This window comes from Carassius carassius, chromosome 4 (assembly GCF_963082965.1).
Source record: "Carassius carassius chromosome 4, fCarCar2.1, whole genome shotgun sequence".
In the NCBI taxonomy this organism is placed as follows: domain Eukaryota; kingdom Metazoa; phylum Chordata; class Actinopteri; order Cypriniformes; family Cyprinidae; genus Carassius; species Carassius carassius.
In genome coordinates, this window is record NC_081758.1 from 17,707,881 (window position 1) to 17,733,054 (window position 25,174).

The 25,174-nt window shown below is 37.2% G+C and overlaps 1 protein-coding gene across 2 annotated transcripts in view; it reads left to right on the forward strand.

Annotated features, from left to right (window-relative positions):
• LOC132138834 (cotranscriptional regulator FAM172A homolog) overlaps window positions 1-25,174 on the forward strand; it is a 188,995-nt gene that overhangs the window by 73,615 nt on the left and 90,206 nt on the right. For both annotated transcript variants that reach the window (XM_059547708.1, XM_059547709.1), the window contains exon 8: window positions 8,422-8,541. In XM_059547708.1, the coding sequence (XP_059403691.1) occupies window positions 8,422-8,541 (120 nt within the window). The remainder of the gene's footprint in view (window positions 1-8,421; window positions 8,542-25,174) is intronic.

Here is a 25,174-nt window from a genome sequence, read left to right on the forward strand (position 1 = left end):
ATACATTTCAACATAAACTTAAGCCACTTAGATAAACTTTGGATAGCAAAGCTTTCTTGACAGTAAATGTAAAAAAAAAATGCACAAGTTGTGACCGTTTTCTTTCTTTTTTCAATTTGGTTTACTTGCATAGCTTACATCAGCAGTCAGACAATTGTTCATACAATTTGTTTTAAACCATCTATTGCTGCTGTTCTGAGTTGTTCTGCCATTCTCTCAGAGAGCAAGAGAGCGCAAGACAGTGAGAGAGGGAATGTGAAGTGACTGTGTCTGAGGCAGCTGTCTCAATGTGCCTGTATGTACGTGTTGTCCTGTTATTTTTTTTGCGTATGAACTGCTCGTCAACCCTTGCCACCATCTGAGATCTCCTCTCTCTGAAGCTGTGCATTGTAATCGCTCTCGGGGCGAATCCTGCTATAACACGGCTCAGATGTCTGCTCCCAATCTTCCCGTTAGGTCAACCAAGAAACACATCCAATCTGCTGTCAGAAGCCAAGGCAAGGGTCTTCACAGCAGGCCTTCACCACCAAATGATACACAAACCACTGTCTGTGCCTTTTCCCCCCTTACATCAATTAAAATGAGGCAGTAATTTAATCTGACAATCACAGGCTTTGAGAGAGACAGGTTGAGATGTCAGAGAGATGACCTTTCTGCCCACATGCAGCCAAGAGCTGTCTTTTGCCTAGGCCTTTGTAGTTTGTTAATGAGATATTGATTTGAAACAATGCACTAGCAAATTTTGTCAAGATTAGCTCCATGCTAACAAGGTCACAGCGATGTCACAGTACAGTCTTGTGTTTATCAGCAACATACCTCCACCTCCTTTTTTAAAGAGCTCTCTTAAGGTGTCTGTACCCCCCACCATGCCTTTTTCATTTGCTGTTTTCCCTGAGCATGCTGATATTCTGCCCACATCTTTCCCGTTGGCCTTGTTTGTCATTTTACTGGCTTTTGGTGTGTTCGCTAGTGGTTAATTACTTGTGATTTTCAAGTCTTCTCCGTGGTTCACGTTCTACCCCCCACCCCACCTCTTTTCCTCTCTGCTAGATATGAAGGCTGCTGCCACGGTCACACTCTTTTCTGAAGGAGCACTTTGTTTGGAACTGGCCAGGTGTGGACGGCAAATCTGCAGGAAGTGAGTGCCAGTGCTCGTTTTGCCAGCCTGAGGCGTCTAGTGTTCCATGCACACTAACAGCGCTATCAGGAAGTCCACACGCCGCCATGAAACCCAGTCTCAGCCTTATCCGAGTATACAAACCCAGCACTCACACTGCCAACTTTCAAATCCCTCAGCATTATCAGCTTTCCAAGACTCCTATTTCTTACTATCAGTCTGCAGTCTCTGTAAGTGCTAGCCATGTATAGCAAGCAACAGGCTAATGGACATTTGAAGCATGTGAATCTCGGCAAACACCGGGAAAGTAGGTCCACATTCTAATGGCTCCAGTAATGATACAAAACACGCAATTACCTCCTTTTATTGTTTAACATTTAATCGTTTAACTAAATGAAAATAATCCTATGTCCTGCAGAAAAGCTGCCCCTGGCCATTGAAATGAGCTAAGGCGAATGTGTTTGCCCAGTGTGGCTAGAAAGAGTTGGCTTGTTATTTCTAGCTGAGCTTATAGCTTGAGGGGACATTAGAATGTTCTGAAGAATGTTCTTGGTCTGATTAGGACAAGTAGCCTTTACAGACTAGAAATGAAATGTAATATTTTGGCATTTAAATTTAAAATGTATCAATACCAGTCTTTCTGTAGAGCTGACTGAACTGTTTTTGCTACTTAAAATGGTCATATGATGCGATTTCTATTATTTTTCCTCAACTGTTCTCCTCACAAGAGGAAGTTTATTTAAAATGCAAATTTGATAAGAACAGAGAGAAAAGTATAAGCAACACCAATATAACAGCAAAGCTAATGTTTTCTGTTAGTTTAAGCACAAACTAAGAAAATGAATACCAAACTTTGTGGCAATAATTAAGACCAAACTGAACATGGTGTGTGTTTATGGTGCATGTGGGCAATATTGTCTCGGCGGGGGCAAGGCTTAGGTAGACAATATTATCGGATATCTCAATATTTTTAAAGGCAATTATCGATATTATATTATTTACATACTGCCCAGCCCTAGTACTAATATAATAGAAGATGCCGGATGCTGTTTGTTGTGCTGATGTGAGACTGTATGAGGAAACTGCAGTCCAGGTCAATTAAGATGCATAGTGACGCATGCATGTGGCCACATACTGTTCATGTGCTGTTGACATGGCATGGGGTTTGACAGGAATCTATTGATTTTTACTGGATCAACATTGTTTAGTTGGATTTTGCCTATGAATATAAAATGATCCAATTATTATTATTTATTTGTTTGTTGATTTATTTTTGTTTTGTAAGTCAAATGTGAGATTGCCCTGCTGTGTAATTATTCATCATGAGCTGTGATAGACAAAAACATTAAAATGAGCAATATGGAGTGAAAAAACCTTTTTTAATTACATGTTTTGAATGACAATAAAAGTGCCAATAAGTAGATATGTCACCACTTACTGTGGAGTTAAAGGGATGGTTCACATGTATTAGCTTACCTCAAGGGCATCCAAGATGTAGGTTTCTTTGTTTCCGCAGTATTTCCCATTTTGATATTTTTAGGTCAAACCGTTCTTGTCTGTGACTCATATAATGGAGGTCTATGGTCACCACCTCAAAGAGCATGCACAGAGGAGTCCAAATTAAACAATTCCCCATCGTAAGTACACATTGATGACTTAAGACACGAAACGAGTGGTTTGTGAAAGAAAACGAACACTATTTATATAGTTTTTTGGCTCTTGTACACAACCATGTTCAACTGATCTGAGGGCGCGCGTGCTTTTTGTTGTCGTGTGACGTGTGCGCGTGCTCTGGCTTAGTCTGCACAAGAAAGCCCTGGAAGTTATCTCTCGCGCGTGTACGTCACTCATTGTTTACACTTTCGGTCTATGGTTTACACAGAGATTTCGGAAGTGTTACCTTTCACTGTGAAGATCTAGACATATTTAAACGTACAAGAAATTGCAATGGAAGACGATTTCAATATATCAACAGACAACGTTGAAATTTTTTTCACAACCATATTTATTCGAACCAGAATACACAGATCAAGTATTCAGAGCGATGGAGGAAGCATCCGCTGAAGGCAGCACGTCTTCAAGCCTCAGAGAGACAGAGATCTCTTCAAAATTGGTGGTGTTTTAGTAGCAAGTGTTGTGAGATGCCAACAGAAGTGGAGAGCATATGTTGTCATGAATGGAACAACTACAAGACGACGACGAGGACATTGACAGTATCGCATCACACACCTGCCTGACTGAAGATCCTGAGTTTTCTCCGCTGTTGAGACGCAGCGTTTTGCACGTTGTGTTTTGTTTGCCACGTATAAACTGGAGGCGACGTCCAATGCCAGAGGGACCCAACGGCACACTGTCAATAGAGTGAGTAATGTGTTGTGTTTATTATAATCGCAACGATTATAGGGTGCATTATAAACAAATTAATTAATTACAATTACTGCATTATATTTCAGACAGTGCAGATTGGTGGCGTATCGTGTGGTAAACAGTAAACAATGAGTGATGTTCATGCACGAGAGATCACTTTCGGCGCTTTCCACGCTTTCCGCACTTGCGCAGACTAAGCCAGAGCACGCGCACACGTCACATCAGGAAGCACTCGCACCCTCAGATCAGTTGGATGTGGTTGTGTAAAAAACTATATAAATACTGTTCGTTTTCGTACACAATCCGCTCGTTTCGTGTCTTAGGTCATCAATGTGTACTTACGATGGGGAATTGTTTAATTTGAACTCCTCTGTGCATGCTCTTTGAGGTGGTGACCATAGACCTCCATTATATGAGTCACAGACAAGAACAGTTTGACCTAAAAATATCAAAATGGGAAATACTGCGGAAACAAAGAAACCTACATTTTGGATGTCCTTGAGGTAAGCTAAAACCAAAATTTAATTTGAAAGTGAACGATCCCTTTAAATCCAGTTTTAAAGGGGCAAATGTATATGGTAGAAAAATTATGTTTTATGTTACCTGTCTGTGAAGTGATATGTACTGTAACTACTTATTATTAATTGTTACTATATTAAATGTCAATCAGTAAGTAGTGGGTCAATATGATCTCTTTGCATTGTGGGATAGAATATAGCCAGAAGAGTTCTTCAATGTGTGATTAAGTACTGTAGTGAGCCATCTTATTATTGTCTGCATATACAAAATTGCATACAGTGCTTTCGTGCTCGCTCTCTCTCTCTCTCTCTCTCTCTCTCTCTCTCTCTCTTTCTCTCTCTCTCTCCCTCTCTCTCTATCTCCCCCCCCCCTCTCTATATATACAATATTTAGCAAAAATGCAGTAGTATGTTAGTATGTGTTCCAATAAGTAAAACCATTGAATATTTATATGGATCTACTTCCATGTTTATTTTCTCAGTCTTGAACTCAGATGCCTCTGCATAATAGAAAGCGAGAATTTCACCCTTAAATAAGAATTAAATGTTTATGTGTTTATCTGTAAACTAGTATGTGGACAGTTAATCGTTTGAAGAACGAGATGAAGAGACCATTCGTGGAACTATTTTAGCATTTGTATTTTTGGATGCTAGCGATGCAGAAAGTGAATGTCCATACTAATGCAGAAACATTGAGACATGAGCAACAGGTCTCCACTATCTGGGAGTCTTCCAGGTCTTGCACATGAATGGATGAGATGAGGGCTGACAGCAAGAGAGAGAGAAAGGGGGAACCTGTCACCAGGAACCGGTCTCTACGGGCATATTGTTTCGCAGGAGCTAATTAACCCTAGGAAATAATTACACAAATATGCAAATGCTGTTTAGATAAGTGTGAGCTCTATCAGAGGAGGTTGTCAGTCATAGGGGAAGGGTTGGAGGGAGTCGGTGGACTGTGTGCTTGTGTGTATGTGCATGCCAGGTGTCAGACTCTGTGCTGGGCTGATAAGGAGAAAGGGATGTTACCTGGTTTTATGTGGCATCACCCTTGTACAATAGTGGAGACTTAATTTATTGAAACACACACACACTTATGCAAAAACAGAACAACACAACGGTCAGTTCTATGTTTGCTTCACCATAACATAACCTCCTGAGATGCACTCTTGAAATTGCATTTGTAATTTGTAACTTCTGCGGTGTAAGTATTTTGCAGTGAAACAAATTTGAAAAGTCAATTTGATTAGAATGTGAAAATTGATATTAATAGTAGTTTTTAAGGATTCATTACTATTTCTATTGAGCAAACCATTTATGACATGATATTCTTAAAATTTTGTTACGTTTTTGTTTCAGAATATTTTGCAACAAAAACTTTTTTCTTTTTTTGTTATTATTATTCACTACTTTAGCTACAGTATGTCTGTTCAGTAATTATCACTCACCTGCCAAATGAAAAAAAAAATGCTAAACACCTTTAGTTATTATTATAATGGTGCATATCTTTTTTTAAATACTATTTTATCTATTTTATTTACTTAGTATAGACCCTTGAGGGTGGGCTCTGCTGATTTACAGTACGCCAGCCAGTTTCTGTATTTCCCTGCCTGCATGGCCTTGGTTGCATCAGCTGAATGAAACAGTTCTTTCAGAGGTGGAGAAAGTTCTTATTTTGTGATTCTTTAAAATATCTTAAATACAATATGTCCAGGGACTTTTAAATAATAAGTGGCTATAAACTAATCACCAGGTGCTGCACCTCTCTGTGGCTGTGTGTCCGGGTCTCATGTGTGTGTGAGCACAGAGAGCTTATGAATATGAAATGTGCTGCACTGTGATGACTCAGCTTTGGTTCTTCAAACCGCTTTGATGTCTGAGGGTGCGAGAGAAAGACATGCAAACTCGTGCCTGTTTTCACTGCCCTGCACCCACCTCCCAGCCGTCCAAGGAGATCTGGGCTCAGCCCTTTCTGCCAGTTGCATCACGCCGTAACCCCTCCTCCTACCAGCTTGTTTATTTACTTTCATATTTGTGTCCTTTCGCCAGCACAAGCCATCTTGGTGACAGGAAATCTCTTCCCTCCTGCCAGCTCCTTCAGCTCTAATTCACTTATTATAGTGCTTTTCAAAAAGCTAATCAATGTGGGAGAGCTGATGCAAGATCATGAGAGAGAGGCTAAATACAGGGCAAGGCTGCAAACTTTCAGGAGCTGATTGCGACAAGGCCAGCTCTTTATATCATGCAGCTGTATAGCTGCCGCATTCCTCGTTTTATGTTACCGATAGTCACATTCACTTACTTTTTCACGATTTTCCTCTAATTTAGTTGTTATTCTGCATTTAAAGGATTGCTGTATTTGCGAACAGATACACAGATCAATGTTGCATGTGCCAGTGAATGAATGAATGCCCTTTTTCTTCTCTCTCTCTCTCTCTCTCTCTCTCTCTCTCTCTCTCTCTCTCTCTCTCTCGCCTTGCATTTGTAGAGTATTATAACCCCAGGTCATTGTTAATTACAAGTGCTGTGTTTGTGCCCTGCTTGTGTGACCTTCCCACATAGGCCGATTATGTGTTTATCGCTAGTATAGAGGCCGTATTGATCAGTCAGTGGGGTACAAATTAAGATTTCAACTTGACATCGAACAATCTATTGAGTTTTGCATTGGAGGCATTTGCAGTATGCAAGATTCATTGATTAAGATATATTTAACTGAGTGAATGTGGCTGTGTGAGAGTATATATGTGAACGTCTTCAGGTAGTCTTTAACTTCAAACTTTTTTTTTTTTTAAATACATACATAGTTATATAATATGTATTCTTTATAACAGCTTACCACATTCTTTATTCTTTCAGGCGTACGTTTATTTATATAAATACATTTAGATTAATTCTTATTAGGGTTACTAAAGTCATTTGGTCCAGAGCAGTGAGTGATTTTCTCTCTATTTGTTGTTGGTTTATTAATTTTAATGACACATACAACAGCAGTTACAGTAGATCGCTGTCCCTTTAAAACCGAATGTACGAAACAGTTATACTGATACAGTATATGCCCATTATTCTCCCAACTATTTACATTCACCTAAGACGTCAGTGAGTGTGTTTACGTGAATACTTGTCAAAATGGACAATTCAACATTTTTGTCTGTATTTCTCCGTTCATGGGACGCAAAAGGGAGCTGAATTCAGTACTTGTGTGCTGTGTGAGAAGTGCTTTTCTGTGTGCGTCCTTCAACTGTGTGAAAAAAGCTTTTCATCGGTGAAACTTTTTTTGTTGACGAATGAAATTAACATCCTTGTTGATCCTGGAACAACAGTCCAATCAACCAACCAGAAGTTTTAGGCTTAAAATCAGGGCTAGATGCTTATACACCCTTGTTATACACCCATCATTTCCTTCTGATTTTAAAATAAACTAAGGGTAGTGTTAGGTTTAGTGGTATGGACTTGGTTATTTCTATATTTTTGGACAGTAATGTTGATCTAAGAAACTCGATGTCTGTCTTGGGAAAATCACGATGGGATAATGATACTGAGTGAATGCTCTCCACACATAGTCAGTGTTGGGCAAGTTACTCTGAAAATGTAATCAAATTACTCATTATTGATTACTTCTTTTAAAAGTAATCACATTACTGTTCTGATTACTTTACTTCAAAATTAATTAGTAATTAGTTATGTTACTAGTTATGTTACTATTTTCTCCGTGAAATGTATGAAATCCCAGCATACATGCTCATGATAAATATCTGTTATTAGAGCATCAGCCTTCACAGAACACTTTTATTTTTAACTAAAGCAAGCAGCTGTTGCCTGCATGGTTTATATGGCATGGCAGAATGCCAGCAAAGAGCGCTGCATTTCTAATCTCCAGAAGACACCTCAGTTCATAGCAATCTCACAAGTCTCTGTTATAACACAATAAATATATGCATAATGAATCTTTCATAATGTCTACAATTTGTGTGCTAAAATGAGAGGATTCGTGAGCACGCAAATTTCAGCACTGCACTGCTCAAAGCCGCAAACACCTGTTATAGCCTAAATAGAAAATGTGAGTATTCAATAAATAAAAATAATAATAAATATAATTATTGAAAATTATTATATTATATATAGTTATTAATTTTCAGATCTGTATGCTATTTTAATACATTAAATGACATTACTTTTTACTTATTTAAATCAACTTTTAAATAAGTTTATTTTTTAGCATTTTTTAATTTAGCTTTTTTAAAGCGTAATCTTTCTTTCTTTATTTCACTGTATGTCTCAAAACTTTTCCTTGGACCCTCTAGCACTCTCTTGCAGCCCCTTGGGAGTCTCTGGATCCTAGCTTGAAAACCCCTGTTTTGAAATGTGAAGGAAAATCATTATTCGACCCCTTTAACTTCAATTATTCCCACTCTCTCCTTGCAGGAAAACAGCACTCCAGAGGAACACACACTCTATGTGTGGGACCACTTCATCTCGAAATCACTTGCGAAAAACGTCTTCATCGTGGCACACAGCTATGGCGGCTTGTCATTTGTGAATTTGGTAAGTATTTGTTAGAGGTTATTATTATGAAAAGCCCTCCCCCTCCACTACCTCAGCACACACACAGTTGTGTTCACCTGTGTGAAAAGCAGCAAAAGAAAGAGTAAATGGTTAAAAATAAATAATGCTTAGTTTCTTTGAGAAAGTGCTTTTGTATACAATCCAGTTCATTCTTGTCCTAAGGCAGACACTAAGACTTCCTTAAGCAGGAGGGAGGAATGAAGAAAGAACGAGAAACTGCAATGAGAGCTACTTCTTTGTTAAAGCATTTAGACGATTATGCATAACATCAGACCCTGAGAGTAAAGAGACAGGTCATGATATGGGCAGTTGGTCGCAGTATACACAAGCCAGAATGACGGAAAATAAATGTTTTATTTTTACGTAGTCTCTCATTTGGACTAAAAAAAAAAAAAAAAAAAAGTTTGATGTGCATAGGGTTAATGGACCCCAAAAGGAACATTTGGTCATCGTTTATTTTATCCCTTATTTATTAATTAATGCAATTATACAGCAACTAGATTACAATATTTTCCCATTCACTTTAAATTAGTAAAAAATAATGTTTTAATACATAACTAATAAATAAACTATAATTATTTGTAATCTAATGACATTTTGACCATTAAAAAAAATAATAATACAATTTGGGCCAATGTAGACATCCTTATTTTCAGTGTCTTCCACAAACCACCCATATGATGAATCTATCATTTTCTTGGCCTGTTCAAAGATAGTTGTTGTTTTACTTCAGGCTTAATCCCATGTTTGAGAAGATCTCTCCGTCAGGTTAGAGCATTGTCCTACATTGAGATCACTGTCATCTTGCATTATCTCAAATTGCTCCAATGTTCGAAGAAAGCGTCTTCAGAAATTGGTAGTAGTTGATTTTCAATCCTTCTGCTGCAGATGTCTTTGCTTTTCGTTCTATTACAGTAACAGTTTATTACAGTTTGCAATTTTTTTTTTCTTCTCAACACATTTTTCATCCTGCCGAATATGTTGAAATATGCTGTGAAGTTTTGAAATCATTGATGGTGAAAGTAATTGGTAGTTGTATTTCACATTCATATCAATCTCGAGCAGGAAATTTGGAGAACTATGCTGGAGGTGAAGAGTTCTCAAGAATAATGTTGTGGTCGGTTTCTTACACAAAGCTATTGAATGATTTACAAGACTTGAAATCTAATGTATAAATCTTGTGAGCTACTTTTACGGTGCTATATTGTCCTTGGCAGCTAATTATATGGCACAGATTATTAAGATCATTCCCTTTTGTTTTTCACAGACAAAAGTCAGTCATACTTGTTTCGAATGACACAAAGGAAAATAACCAAATTGTCATTCTTTTGTTGAACTAACCTTTTACTTGAACCGTGTGAACTTCGGTTTTCAGCTATGTACCCTGTGTTACATCACCTCTGGGGTCAAGGTTCAGGTAGCTTGTCACAATCTCTAGTCTAGGTGTGCGCATTGTTAGGACAAGTTCTTCAGGAGCATGCTGGCTAACCTTTGACCTAACATAACATCGCTTTCTTTCGTAAACTCTCCTTCACCTACATGGGAGCTCTTTTCATGAACCCCTTTTCACTTTTCTTTTAAATTGAGAGAAGGGAGGGTGGAGTGGATGGCCACGACTTAGCATTCCACTGATAATTCCAAGAATATGTTTTTATCTGAGGCTGGAGTCTCTGTGTTTCGTAATTTGAATATAACTGTTAAATATGTATGTGGCGTTGTGGCCATGACAGCCCCTTTGCTGGTTGAGGCATGGTGGTCTTTCTCCAGAGATCTGTTTAGCCGTCTTTCTCTGATGCATCCCTGTTTTTCCCCCTTTTCTTGCTTTCAAACACACACATACACAGGCGAAATGCTCACTTAGACACACTATTTCATATATAAACCATGCTTATGCCTTTCAGTGGTTTGGTTGTCTGTGGTATGGAGTGGCAGGAATATTCTGATGAACTGGATGAGAAGAACTTAGTCTTCAAACACAGATTATCTGTATAGATCTTATAAATGAACTTGTATAGCATTTCCAGTCAAGGTTTAATCATTTTAGATGTTTGACATACAATTTTTGTATAGTTTGGTAAATGGACCAGTAACTCCTCATGTGAAACTTTTTATTTATTTATATTGTATTACTTCAGTTTTTATTTATTAATTCATTTATGTAATATTGTATACAAGAACTCAAATCATCTGTGCATTTCATTGAAAGTAACCCAATCTAATGAGAGAGCTGGTCACGTGACTTGGTGTGAATAGACCTTTAAAATAGGTACAAGGTGAAAGGAATTAGAGGCCAAGATGGAAAAGGTGGACACAAAAAGTTGAGTTGAGGAAGGATATCTCTAGCTCGTCATAACAGATTGCCTGAAAACAGGCCATCTGTGGCTTAATTACTGCTCCCTTTAACTCGTAACAAACACGTTTCTGATCAGGCACATCAAACACAGGCCGATTAATGTCTTCAGCATGCTGCCTCTCGCTCCCTCTTTCTTTTCATTGAAATTTGATTTTTTTTTGAAGGCATTATGTAGTAATTATAGATGCATCAAAGTGTGCCTTTAAGTAAGAGTGGTGCGTCAGGGTTGGATAGCTTTATGTCAGGCCTCACTCTTCCATCTCTGTGTTCCTGTTTCAACAGTCTCTGTTTCTTGTCATATCTGTGGCATGAATTTTGAGTTTGAGGAGATTCTAGACAAACTGTTCTCTCTTCACTGTCTGCCACTTTGTTATTCCTACTTCTGGCTCTATGGCTGCATTTGAATTCCTGTTGGTTCATAGTGAGTACTAAATTTGAACTTATCAACCAATTTGAACTTATCAACCATTAATGTGTATTATGAATATATTATCAGAAAGGCAACATCCTGTGGCTCATCTACACTGACTATAATTAGTCAGGAGAACTGCAAAGAATAGAATTACTATGTTCTTATTCCTCTTAAAGTGCCCCTATTATGCCATTTTGAATATTGCCTTTCATGAATCGTGAAAGTGACGTGACATACAGCCAAGTATGGTGACCCATGAATTTAAGCCATCCAAAGTGCACACACACAGCAGGGAACACACACACACACACACACCGTATACACACACTCGGAGCAGTGGACAGCCATTTATGCTGATGTGCCCGGGGAGCAGTTGAGTGTTCGGTGCCTTGCTTAAGGGCACCTCAGTCTTGCTATTGCCGGCCCGAGACTCGAACCCAAAATCTTAGGTTTAGGAGTCAAACTCTCTAACCACTAGGCCAAGACTTCCCCTAGTGTGATGTATGTGTATGTGACAATAAATGATTTGCAAAGCTGTAAAGCTGAAAGTGTGCGATAAATATAATTATTGGCTCCCAAAGGAAAAAATCAACCCTTAACAGCCTAAACGAATCGTCAGTAATTCTACACGTCACAGGGTAAAACATTTGCATAATGCCCACCTATGTTTTGCGTTGGCTGTCCGCAAACAACTTAACCCACCCTCAAACACTGTAGCTTGTTTGTGTGGTTAACATCATGTCGAGAAGACGCTGTGTCCTGTGAAAATACATTTGTTTTATTTTCACTTTTGAAATATGAGGCTGCAAAGAATCAGTGGTTAAACAATTTTTTTTTCCACTGTTCGCCCCCATTTTTTTTTTTGTGTTCCCATCATTTTACTGACAACGTCTTCTCTAATCTCGGGGAGTTCAATGCAGGTTTTACAAAACGCATGCTCCTGGAAGATGCCGTTTATTTGGACCAGCTGACTCCACTGAATCACAATCTGTATGTATGATAAATAATATATATGTATATTTTCTATTGAGTGTTGAAAATACTGAACTATGCCAATGGGCATATCGTTTTTAGACACAGTGTATGCGGTAGACAATCACAACAGACTGGGCCATCTGACCAATCAGAGCAGAGTAGGCTCACAGAAAGGGGGGCTTAGAGAGACTGAATCTTACAAATCCTTTGAACGAATTGTTGGAAAATTAGGTGAAATTAAATGCATATTTTGAAAAAAAACAAATGCATTTTTTGACCTTGCATGCATGTAATGTTGTAGGAGACTCCAAAAACTATATTAGGAACCTTATCAATTGAATACATGGAGGGTTACTTAAAGGTTTCATTGACTATGTATTAGGCCTTACACCCCACTGATATTTTTATTGTGTATATTTAAGCACATTGAACAAACAGTCAGTAACTGAACTGATTTAAGTCTCAGTAAGTGCTTGACTGTGCTTGATTCACTAAAAAGAACCAATTCATCAGAGTATTTCATTCACTAGTCAGACTACTTTGGCTGTTTTTTGTGTGTGTCTGTTTCACTTAAAGCAACAACTCAGTGGAATCATATGTTCAGGAATTGTAGTTGGGCAATGTTTGAGAATCTTACTACACTAGTAGTACAGTATGCATTTTAATCACTAAAAATAATTGGATATTAAGAGTTATTTCTTGAGTCAGAAATAAAATAGTAGAAAATAAAGTACATTAGTTGTTTACAGTATTTGTTCAATTCACTAAAAAGAACTGACTAATTAGGATAATTTCTTTGGAAATCAGATGACGCTAGTACAACCCGAATTCCAGAAAAGTTGGGACGTTTTTTAAATTTTAATAAAATGAAAACTAAAAGACTTTCAAATCACATGAGCCAATATTTTATTCACAATAGAACATAGATAACATAGCAAATGTTTAAACTGAGAAAGTTTACAATTTTATGCACAAAATGAGCTCATTTCAATTTTGATTTCTGCTACAGGTCTCAAAATAGTTGGGACGGGGCATGTTTACCATGGTGTAGCATCTCCTTTTCTTTTTAAAACAGTTTGAAGATGTCTGGGCATTGAGGCTATGAGTTGCTGGAGTTTTGCTGTTGGAATTTGGTCCCATTCTTGCCTTATATAGATTTCCAGCTGCTGAAGAGTTCGTGGTCGTCTTTGACGTATTTTTCGTTTAATGATGCGCCAAATGTTCTCTATAGGTGAAAGATCTGGACTGCAGGCAGGCCAGGTTAGCACCCGGACTCTTCTACGACGAAGCAATGCTGTTGTTATAGCTGCAGTATGTGGTTTTGCATTGTCCTGCTGAAATAAACAGGGCCTTCCCTGAAATAGACGTTGTTTGGAGGGAAGCATATGTTGCTCTAAAACCTTTATATACCTTTCAGCATTCACAGAGCCTTCCAAAACATGCAAGCTGCCCATACCGTATGCACTTATGCACCCCCATACCATTAGAGATGCTGGCTTTTGAACTGAATGCTGATAACATGCTGGAAGGTCTCCCTCCTCTTTAGCCCGGAGGACACGGCGTCCGTGATTTCCAACAAGAATGTCAAATTTGGACTCGTCTGACCATAAAACACTATTCCACTTTGAAATAGTCCATTTTAAATGAGCCTTGGCCCACAGGACACGACGGCGCTTCTGGACCATGTTCACATATGGCTTCCTTTTTGCATGATAGAGCTTTAGTTGGCATCTGCTGATGGCACGGCGGATTGTGTTTACCGACAGTGGTTTCTGAAAGTATTCCTGGGCCCATTTAGTAATGTCATTGACACAATCATGCCGATGAGTGATGCAGTGTCGTCTGAGAGCCCGAAGACCACGGGCATCCAATAAAGGTCTCCGGCCTTGTCCCTTACGCACAGAGATTTCTCCAGTTTCTCTGAATCTTTTGATGATGTTATGCACTGTAGATGATGAGATTTGCAAAGCCTTTGCAATTTGACGTTGAGGAACATTGTTTTTAAAGTTTTCCACAATTTTTTTACGCAGTCTTTCACAGATTGGAGAGCCTCTGCCCATCTTTACTTCTGAGAGACTCTGCTTCTCTAAGACAAAGCTTTTATAGCTAATCATGTTACAGACCTGATATCAATTAACTTAATTAATCACTAGATGTTCTCCCAGCTGAATCTTTTCAAAACTGCTTGCTTTTTTAGCCATTTGTTGCCCCCGTGCCAACTTTTTTGAGACCTGTAGCAGGCATTGAATTTTAAATGAGCTAATTAAGTGGATAAAAGTGTAACATTTCTCAGTTTAAACACTTGCTACGTTATCTATGTTCTATTGTGAATAAAATATTGGCTCATGTGATTTGAAATTCCTTTAGTATTCATTTTATTAAAATTTAAAAAACGTCCCAACTTTTCCGGAATTCGGGTTGTATGTGTTTAGTTCACTAAAACAAATTGACTCTGAAAAATCATTTGTTTGGTAATCAGACTACACTGATTAGTCTGTCGGTTTCACACTGTAGATTTAGTAGTGTTGTTATGGTGCATCGAATAAATATGAATGCTAATAAAAAGAAATTCGGTGTGGTGTTCTGTCCACATCAGAATGCTTGTTAGAAAGCAGAGGACTGTTAGCTGTTCTGCTACAGTTTTTTTTCCAGATCTGTCGACTCATTTCACTCTGTGTCCATGGGATAGCAAAATGTACATTTCAGAATCTTTGGACATTTCTGTTTTATTTTGTGGAACAATGTAAGCTTGCCACTTGATATCCAGTGTAAAATCTGGGTCCTGAAGCGAATCCAGTTGTAATGCACTGCCCTTCATCTCACCTGATCATACCTGTCCCGTAGCCTTCTCTTTCTCAATCTGATCTTGTTTGATTGCTGCAGCGGCAGCTCCAGCGTTCGCTTTCATCTATGAGTCTAGCTGGAAGCCTGTGAGAGCAGCCTTTAGGGCAGAGCTCAGCTCCACGTAACCTTCCGGACTCTGCCAGAGAAAAGAGCGGCCGGATTGAAGAAAATGGGGTGCATTATGTAACGAGTTATGCAATCATACATCTGCCTCCCAGTGCACCAGTGTGTGGGTGCCCACAGCTTAGATGAAATAATGGATCAAATGTAAAATGTGTCATTGCATTTCGTTGTGCACTTCACTGCAAAATCAGTCAACGGTGAAAATCAATAGTAGATTTCATTTAGAGTCCAGCAGTTTAACACTACTATTTGGCATAAACGAACACGTTAAATATAAAGTATTTAAAACAGGTAAGTTCATATATTTGGAGTAAGTTGAGTTGAACTGATGTATCAGTCATACAGCGCTCCGGACCGCCCGCCTCATGACGAGTCTGACGCACCGCCACAGAAACAAGATGAGATGCGTTCTAACATAACTGTGGCATTAAACTCATTTATTGAGGGCTCGTTTAAAATATTACACATATAAAGGCCGTTCAGATTACTTGTTAAAGTTCAATGAAATACCTTTTATCTGCAGACCATGTAAGTCTGTTTGTGGGTGGAGACTTTGTAACGGCCGAAACTATGTATTTTGCATGCATCATATTATAGTGCGGAGTGCATGAAAATAATAACTAGGCGGCAGATTGAATTTATTATCCATAGTGGTTCTCACGTACTCCTAAGTCATCACCACATAGTGCTTGTTATAAGTTAAGTGATCAGTCTTTAAGAGAAGGACTATGTGAGAACCACTATGGATTATAAATTCGCTCTGCCGCCTTGTTAATTATTTTGTCTTTACTTTATTTGTGACGCCAAGAAAGAGTTAATCTCTCATGTTTGAGAAGAGCGCGTTGCAGTGTAGCAGCCATTAAATGTGTGGGACACCAACTCCTCGTTTTCTATCTCTTTCATTTCATGGATTTATGAGTTATTCGAGTCAAAGCGGACAATTTCAGTGACTATACAGGCTCTAATCCTCCTGCGCTCGCGCTCGCGCACGCGCTGTGTGTGTGTGTGTGTGTGTGTTTGTGTGTGTGTGTGTGAAATGTGGTGCTGAAGTGAAATAACTGGGCAGTTTGATTGCCAAATTATAATAAGCAGCCTAATAAAAATAAAAATAATAGTTATTATTATAATCTAATACATTAATAGGAAAATGAGCCTAATATCGTCTTGATTATCGACAGAGAAATCTGCTTATGTCGATATCTCTGACGATCGGCACAACCCTAGTTCGGTTTCTGTTCTTTACCTGAATTATGAATTTTGGTTAAGAATTTTGGTTAAGCTTTCTTATTATTTCAAATGCTTTTTTTCTGCATTTACCATGCAAGTTATGCTGGTTTGTCTTAATACATTAAGACTGCAGTCTTAAACCCAGCTTTGCTGACTGTAAAACCTGCTTGGACAAGTGTGTCTGATATCTTGTTGATTCACTTGCTGCAGACTAAATTAAATGTAATATAAAACATTTACAACAGCAGAGATTTCTGTCCATCCCTGCCTTGAACATTAGACTTATAATTTTTTTTTTTTCTCAAGAGTGATAATTGACTGAAGGAAAAATTTATTTTTAGGGCTGTCTGTTGATAGTTCACCCAAGAATAAAAATCCCCCCATGATTTACTCAGCCTCAAGCTATTCTAAGTGTCTATGACTTTCTCCTTTCAGAGGAATACAACCAGAGTTATATAAAAAAAAATGTCCTGGCTTTTCCAAGCTTTTTAATGGCATCGAATGGGGGTCAAGATTTTGAAACCCAGTAAAGTGCATCCATCCATCATGAGAGTACTCCACGTGACTCTGTGGGGTTAATGAAGACCTTCTAAAGCAAAGCGATGCAGCTGTGTAAAAGAAAATATCCATATTTAAAACTTTATAAACCGTAATCTCTAGCATCCACTAACACTGTCGTACGCGCATTCATGAGAGAGTGGCATTACAGGGGATAACGTAAGCATAGTGTAATATAGATATATATAGAAAAAGTCTATTATGCTTAGAGTGAAAACAGTAATATTGTGAAATATCATCACAATGTAAAATACCTGTTATCTGTTTTAAAATGTAATGTATTTCTGTGATGGCAAAACTGAATTTTGAGTTACCCCAGTTTTCAGTGTCACATGATCCTTCAGAAATCAAGAAACTTTTCTTCTTATTATATTTGATGTATTATTGTTATTGCTTTATAGTGTCGTGCCTGGTTAGGACACAGTCTAAGGCCAATTATGACGTGGAGACAATATTTTGAGATTTGATATTATTGATATTTGATGTTTAATACTTTTTTTCAAGATTCTTTGATTAATAAATAGTAACAGCATTTATTTAAAATATAAATCTTTTGTATCATAAATAGCTTTGTCATCACTTTTTATCAAATAAATCCTCCTTGCTAAGTACAAGTATTAATTTGTTTTAGCAAATTATAGAAAAAAGTATTTTATCTATAAATGCAGATTAATTTAGTTATTTAAATGCGATGAATGTGATGATATTGACTGGTCCTAGTGTTCAAACAGTTGTCATCGCATGTAGCTCAGATTTGTTGATTTTTGTTTGAGTGCTGATGATCAGGTCTGACAGGGTGTGATGATGAACGGGGTTCAGGTCCTGATTGGATGATTCACACCACGGTCCCTGGCTTCCTTTGGACCTCTGAATGTTTGGAGAATTCCCCTGATTAACAACAAACAGTCTTCCCAGACCTTGTGTTTGGATCGTTTCTGTAGCTTGAAAAGAGATCCTGACAATCAACATTGTAAAAGATTTTCATCGCTGTGGATTGTCTTTTTCCTTTTTTACCTCCTCCCAGGCATTGGTTTCTTTAGCTGCCTGTTTGTGCCATTTTCTGTTATTTATTATTTATTTATTTGATTTATGATGGGCCTCTTCAAACCCAATTTTTCCCTCCTGGACTTCTGTTAGGAGGGATTCACCAGAGAGAGAGCTTTGACTACAGCTCGGCAGTGGCTTATTTATGTATTTCCGGCTCATTTCGTCATTAATGTCTGTTTGTTTTTAGAAGATGACGAGCAATCTAGCATGCACAGATTGTTGTTGGAGAATGGAAGCCCATCCGCATGCAGCTTTTTAATTGATATCAATTTGCCGTCCAGGTGTGTTATGCTGAAACAGGGTCACAGGGGGTGGAGATCTGTGTGTGCTGAGAATAATGAGCTTTGCATCTCGCCTGTCTACATTCACACCAGATCTGTTTCATGGTCATTTTTTATATAAATACTGTACAATGTTGTATAAATATGATTACTTTGAGAGTGTTCTCTTCTATTAACCAATACATTGTAATGTCGCTCACCAAAAACTAGTTTACAATATGCTGAAGACTAATAATTGTAATAATAATTAGTAATAAGTAGTATTATAGAACATGCATTATGGCTTTGTGTTTTATAAATACAATTAATGTGTCATTGTTTAGTACTGTTATATGCAAAACCTGCTTGTTTATACAGCCAAATAATAGTTCTGTGAATTTAAAATGTGGGTGTTTGTTTATTTGAAGGAAACGTGTGTCAGCTGTTTTGGGTTGAATGAGTTCTGACGCTGCTCGGTAAATGTTGTTAGACGTTTTTATGAGTATGTCTGTTCATTACAGATCCACCTCAAGAGAACATTATATTAAGCACATGGCAACTTGGTAAAATGGAAATAGTAGCTTCGTTTTATTGACTATATAAAGATGGTATAGACACTCTCTCTGTTAAATATTACAAAGAAGAACAGATCTCCAGGCAAGATCTTCTGTCTTATGAACAAATCTCTTCACACATAGCTACTTCAATATTTCACGATGTCAAATCCAAAAGCACATCAATGGAATTTATTCGTGTTGTGTTGAAAGACAGTTATGCTGTATTGTAGTGTTGTATTTTTAGTGTTGTAGCATATTTCTGTTTTGTGGCTCATTTTAATGTCGTAATTATGTTGTGTTATGGCATAGATCTGACGTGTGTGTTTTGTTGTTGTTGTTTTTGTTTTATCTCATGTGTTGCAAGTTTTACGGTTTTTTTTTGGCTGTGCTAATTCTGTTGTGTTGTGACTTATATAATATTTATGTCATGTGGTGACAATTCAGTTTTTGTCATGTTCTGGCTTATAAACTTTGTGCTATGATTTATTTCCATTGTTTTGTGGTGTATTGTTGCTTATTTCTTAGTTTTGTTTGCTTTCCTTTGCGTTGTGTGTTACTGGCATTGTATTGTGTCAATGCAGTTTATAATTTTGGTGGCGTTACTGGTGTCTTGTGGCTTCTTTCCTTTGTTTGTATTGTCTTCTATTGTTTTGTGTGATATTTCCATTGTATGGCTTATTTGTGTTATGTGTGGTGTAATTCTGTTGTGTGTTTACATTTTTTTTTTTTTTTGTATTGTATTGTCGCTGATATGTGTTTTGTTGAAATTTATGTTTGCCGTTGTGTCTTAATTCTGATTGTTGTGGCCTAAATACAGTGTGTGTGTGTGTGTGTGTGTGTGAGCGCACATATATTTATGTGTTATATATATATATATATATATATATATATATATATATATATATAGTTGCTTATAATTCTGCAGTTGTTTATATTTTTTATTATTCTGTTGAATTACTACCTTATTTCTGCTGTATCTTAAAATGGTTGTATTTTCAACTTTCATATTGTTGTGCGTCCCTGGGCCTTAGCAGTTTTGCGAGATCAACCTTGTTTTTTACTCTCTCTCCGTCTGTCTCTCTCCCTCCCTCTCTTATTTTTTTCTTCCCCCACTTCATCTTTTCTCTGTCACAAGCTTAATTAGCCGCTGCTTGTTAACAGGCTCAGAGAGTTTAGTGCATAAACATGTATGGAGGGATAAATTCACGGTGAAAATGAACAAACGATATGAGAAATCACCCCGCTCCACTATTTCTATAAATAAACTCTCAGCAAACGCCTTTGTGGAGTGGCCTATCTTCACACCAACGATAAGACAAGCTCCAGGAATGTGTGTGTCTTTGTGTCCAGAATACACTTTGAAGTGAGAAGAGACTTTGATTTGATGTGTAACTGTGGCGTGCGCGCCAGTGTTTATGCATCTGCGCTGACATAGACATATTTGTTATGCCTGCTTATTGTCTGTCATCTTCTGTGTGGTTCATCTGGACGAAATCATTTGCATGTGAATGTATATCGCTATGAGTACCGCCTAATAGAATATGCAATTATCTCTTACAATAAGCCATTGAATATCAGTGATGAGCCCTGTCATGGTTTGACAGACATATTCCAGACATCTTTTTGAAACTTCATTTTGTCCCATGCTAATGTAAAATAGCCTTTATATAGTTGTTTTACCATTCTGTTGTATTTAGTATCTATGTCAAGCTACCATTTCAAATACTTAATTTCCAAGTCTAAATTCACAGTAAATTTACAAGAATGTGTATGCTGTCCACAGCAAATGATAATAATCAAGTGTCCAATTTAATCCAGTATACCTATCTCGATGTACAGATAGAGCTTTTTGCTTTCATACATGTGCCTCTGCCGCTAGTTAAAGAGTTCACAGTGAAATCTTCAGGGGTTCATCATTACATATTTAGTGGGTAGGCATCTAATATAGCTGTAAGGTTTTTAATGCAGCGCCCCATTGATCTGACGCACATGTCGGCTCCCGGGGTTACTGGACATGCCTCCATTTGCATAAGGGCCCTGGGCAAGGTTCCTCTCATGCATTGATTGGCTTGTCCTAGGGAACCTCGCACATTGCTCACTTTGTTGTTTCTTTCCCTGAGATAGTGCTATGCAGAGTTCACTTCAAATGCATCCTCCCAAACCTGCAGAAGGAAGGAGTGTGGAAAAGAGAAGAGGAAGAAACTTTGCAGCCAATATGTTAATAGTCACAGGGCTGAGGGGTACCAAGAGTGAGGGAAGGGTCTTGTGATGTGTATTCATTTCTCGATTCAGGATGGGTATTTAACATGGCTTTGAGTTACAGCACACACATATTTTCATGTATTTTATAGTTAGCGCTCAGTTATACATGCATAATTTTTTTTTGCGTTTTATTCATTTTGCTCTTCTAGAGGTCTACTTATGTTAGTCAAGGTTGTTTTGCACTAAAAACAGATTAATTAAATTTTTCTGACTATTTTTCACCTTATGAAATAGTGATTCTCTGCTATTTAGAAGTACTGTAGCGCTGCTGAATCTGCAGCAACATGGCAACAAATGTATGTATTTTAGATTTCAGAATATCAGATTGTGGATTTTTTAAGAGGAGAGAAAACAACTGTCCAGAGAGAAATATGATATTGAGTAGGGCTGGGTTTTTTTGATTCTCATTCACAAGCTTTCGATTCAATTCGATTAGAGTTAGTTTTTAAATTATATAGTTACAATAACAATAATATTTCTACTTGAATAATTTTTTCTTAATATAAAGATTTAAATGGTGACTGTCTTTAAAAAAAATGATGTATTTATTCAAACATAAATTAAACATAAGAACAGTAAAACATATAATGAATATTTTATATGGTGCATATATTTAGCAAAATACTCCTCGCTACAGTTTATTTTTCTAAGGAGTAATGAGTTTATGGTCACCCAATATGTTTGTTTCTGAGGTAAATGTGACGTTACGTGACATTGTTTACAAGCCGTTATACTGACATCTTTGCGTGTTTACAAGCCGTTATACTGACATCTTTGCGTTGCTGAAACACTGATTGAGCGATTACAAGAGACAGGATACTGATTGTAAAGTTGTACTCTTTCTTTTATCTTACCTTCAGATGTTTAGTCATGATTATTTTGTGCTGAAGCTGGTATTAATGTGGAGATGGTCAGTTCACGTATGCCTCGCGCTGCTGCGTCTGTTGAACTGAAGCGCTACAGCGGTCTGTCACTCCACATTAAACAACGTCAAAACAGCATTTATTGTTTGAATACTGCAATACAATGGACATAAATTGAAATCTGAGACTTTGTTTCATATTAAAGCTTCAAAGCACAATCCTGATTGTTACTGGATAGGAAGTGCCCTTCAACGTTCTGTCCATTAACTGAATACAGGCTAGACTAATCAATTCTTGGGATTTAATAATCAGTATCGTTCCATAAAAAAGAGAATCGATTAATATCGAGAGATCAATATTTTTTACCCAGCCCTAATATTTAGTCAGACTGGTTAAACTGACAGGAATCATAGACTGTATTGGTTAATTCAATTTAATTTACTTGAATTACTTTGAATCTGTTATCTGTTATCTCTTGCTGTCATGTTGTTTTTTTAATCCATGTAGTTTCAGTGATCCATAGTTCATGGATACCACGACATGACAGCCAGCATCAGCTGATTGTAACTCCTCCCACTACAATTAAATAACATATATAAGTTAATCCGTACTCACACTTGCTTTAGTCTGTCGCACAGACATGCGCTTACCCTCCTCCATCCCCAACTCCTCCTTATACAGGCACATAATCACTTAACATCCTATCCATGAAAATCTATCATCTATCAGCTAATCATTGCTTAATCTTGTCCATTCTCATTTACAGACCTCTATCACTTCTCCATGGATTTTATATCTGTTGCATATTCTGGTAATTGCATTAGGCTTAGGGGGTTTCAAAGCTCAGTGAGGTTTGCTTGTGGACAGCTCAGAATCCGAACCCTCCAGAGCAAAGTCTGCCGTCAAAAATAATGTTCAGGATCTCTACAATAATTTTAATCAAACAGAGTGGTCCTGTCTGATATTATTATTTAAAAAATGACTATAACCTTGAAATTAATCACAATATATATATATATATATATATATATATATATATATATATATATATATATATATTTTTTTTTTTTTTTGATAGCAATACAGATAGTGCTGCCCATCTTTTCAGTGTTGTGTTAATGTATTCACTGTTATTTTTATGTATATTTTCATCTAAAACCATTATATACACTGCCATTCAAAAGTTAAAGGGCATTTTTTTTTTACGAAATTAATATTTATTTTCCACAAGGATGCATTACATTTATAAAAAGTTTACATTTAGAATGTTTCAAAAGATTTTTATTTCAAATAAATGAGCTTTGAACTTTCTATTTATCTAATATTCCTGAGTCATGGTTTTCACAAGAAAATATTAATCAGCACAACTGGTTTCAACATTGATAATAGTAAGATTTTAGAGCACCAAATCAGCACATAAGACTGATTTCTGAATGATAATGTGACACTAAAGAATTTACTTTGTCATCACAGGAATAAATTACATTAAATTATATTTAAATAGAAAACAGTTATTTTAAATTGTAATTATATTTTACAATATAACTGTTTTTACTGTATTCTTGATCGAAATAAAAGCCTTGGTTAGTATGAAAAACTTATTTCAAAAACATTAGTAAATCTTGCTGAACCTAAAGCTTTGAATGATAATGTACTCTCTCTTTGTAGACTTGAGCAGGAATGTTTTAAGTTCTAAAAGTTTCAGAATTTTTATACATACATCATTTCAAGAGACAAAGGTAAATATAATTTTTCATTATATAGCACCTTTAAGAGATTAAGAACACTGAAGATATACATTGTAGCATGTCCTAAAGAGAAACTTTCACTTCATCTTTAACAGAGTTGAACATCCTGCTCTTCTTCCTCTTGATTTGGATTTCCTCTTGGACAGCTTTGTGTGCCGCACATGACCTCAGGAACAAACGCTTTTCCTTATTTCCTTCTCTCTCCCTCCGAGCCTACGGCAAGGTCTGCACACAGGACTAAGGCTAGTCCAGGAGGACAGCTTCTCATTTGATTTTCACCTTCTCTTTCTGTCTCTGTCTAGCTCTCATACACACGTTCTTTGTTCTTTCTGCTTGTGCTTTGTCTCCACTTCATAATTGGCCTTAGACTGGGTCCTAACCAGGCACAACACTATAAAGCAATAACAGTAACATAAATCAGTAACAGCTCTCTATTCCATGTTAGTTAGTCTAAAGTTTTTGATATGACCAAGCACAACAAGTGATGGACAAAAGGACAAGGTCAGTTGCTTGATTGTGATGGATAGTGAAATTTGATTGGTCCAAAATGTCCTTCTCTTATACATCGTACATGAAACAACATATCTTTGGTAGGGTAGTTCAACAAAAAAAATTAAATTCTGTCAACATTTACTCACTCTCATGTTGTTCAAACTCGTATGACTGACTGACTTCTGTGGAACAGACACATACACACACACACACACACACACACACACACACACACACACACACAAACACACAGACACACAGAAAGGTATTCTGAAGAATGTTATGGACAATCTTCCACTGTATAGATCATCATCTTTCATTACAGAAAATAATACAGGTTTGGAATGACACATGCACAAGAAAATGATGACAGAACTGTAATGTTTGCATGACCTTTCTCTTTAAAGAACAGGATTAAATTGACCCCAGATGATTTAGACATTCAAAAATGGTAAAAAAAAAAAAAAAAAAAAGAAAAGCAAGAAGAATATTCCATATTTAGGGGAAAAAAAAGGACAAAAAAAAAAAACTTCAAACATGCTGTAAAATTGTCCCCCCCCCCCCCCCCCAAAAAAAAATAAAAAAAATAAAATAAACTCTTCACAATTGTCACTGAACTTTGCACCTTCAGAGGATGTTGGATATCAGTTTCTCCATGAGTTTCAGATGTTTTACCTTTTCAGTATGCTTCCCCCCCCTCATTCCTTCCTCTCACATTCAGTATTCAGCTTTTCCCTCCATATGTGTTTTAAAATTGATTGAAAGTCAGTGTGTTTTATAGCGCCGTGAGCTCAACGAGTCAAACACTTTGGACCAGATTTCTCGCCATCTCTCTCTCCACATGTCATAAGAGAGCATTCTGGGAATTCATAATATCACACATCTCCATGT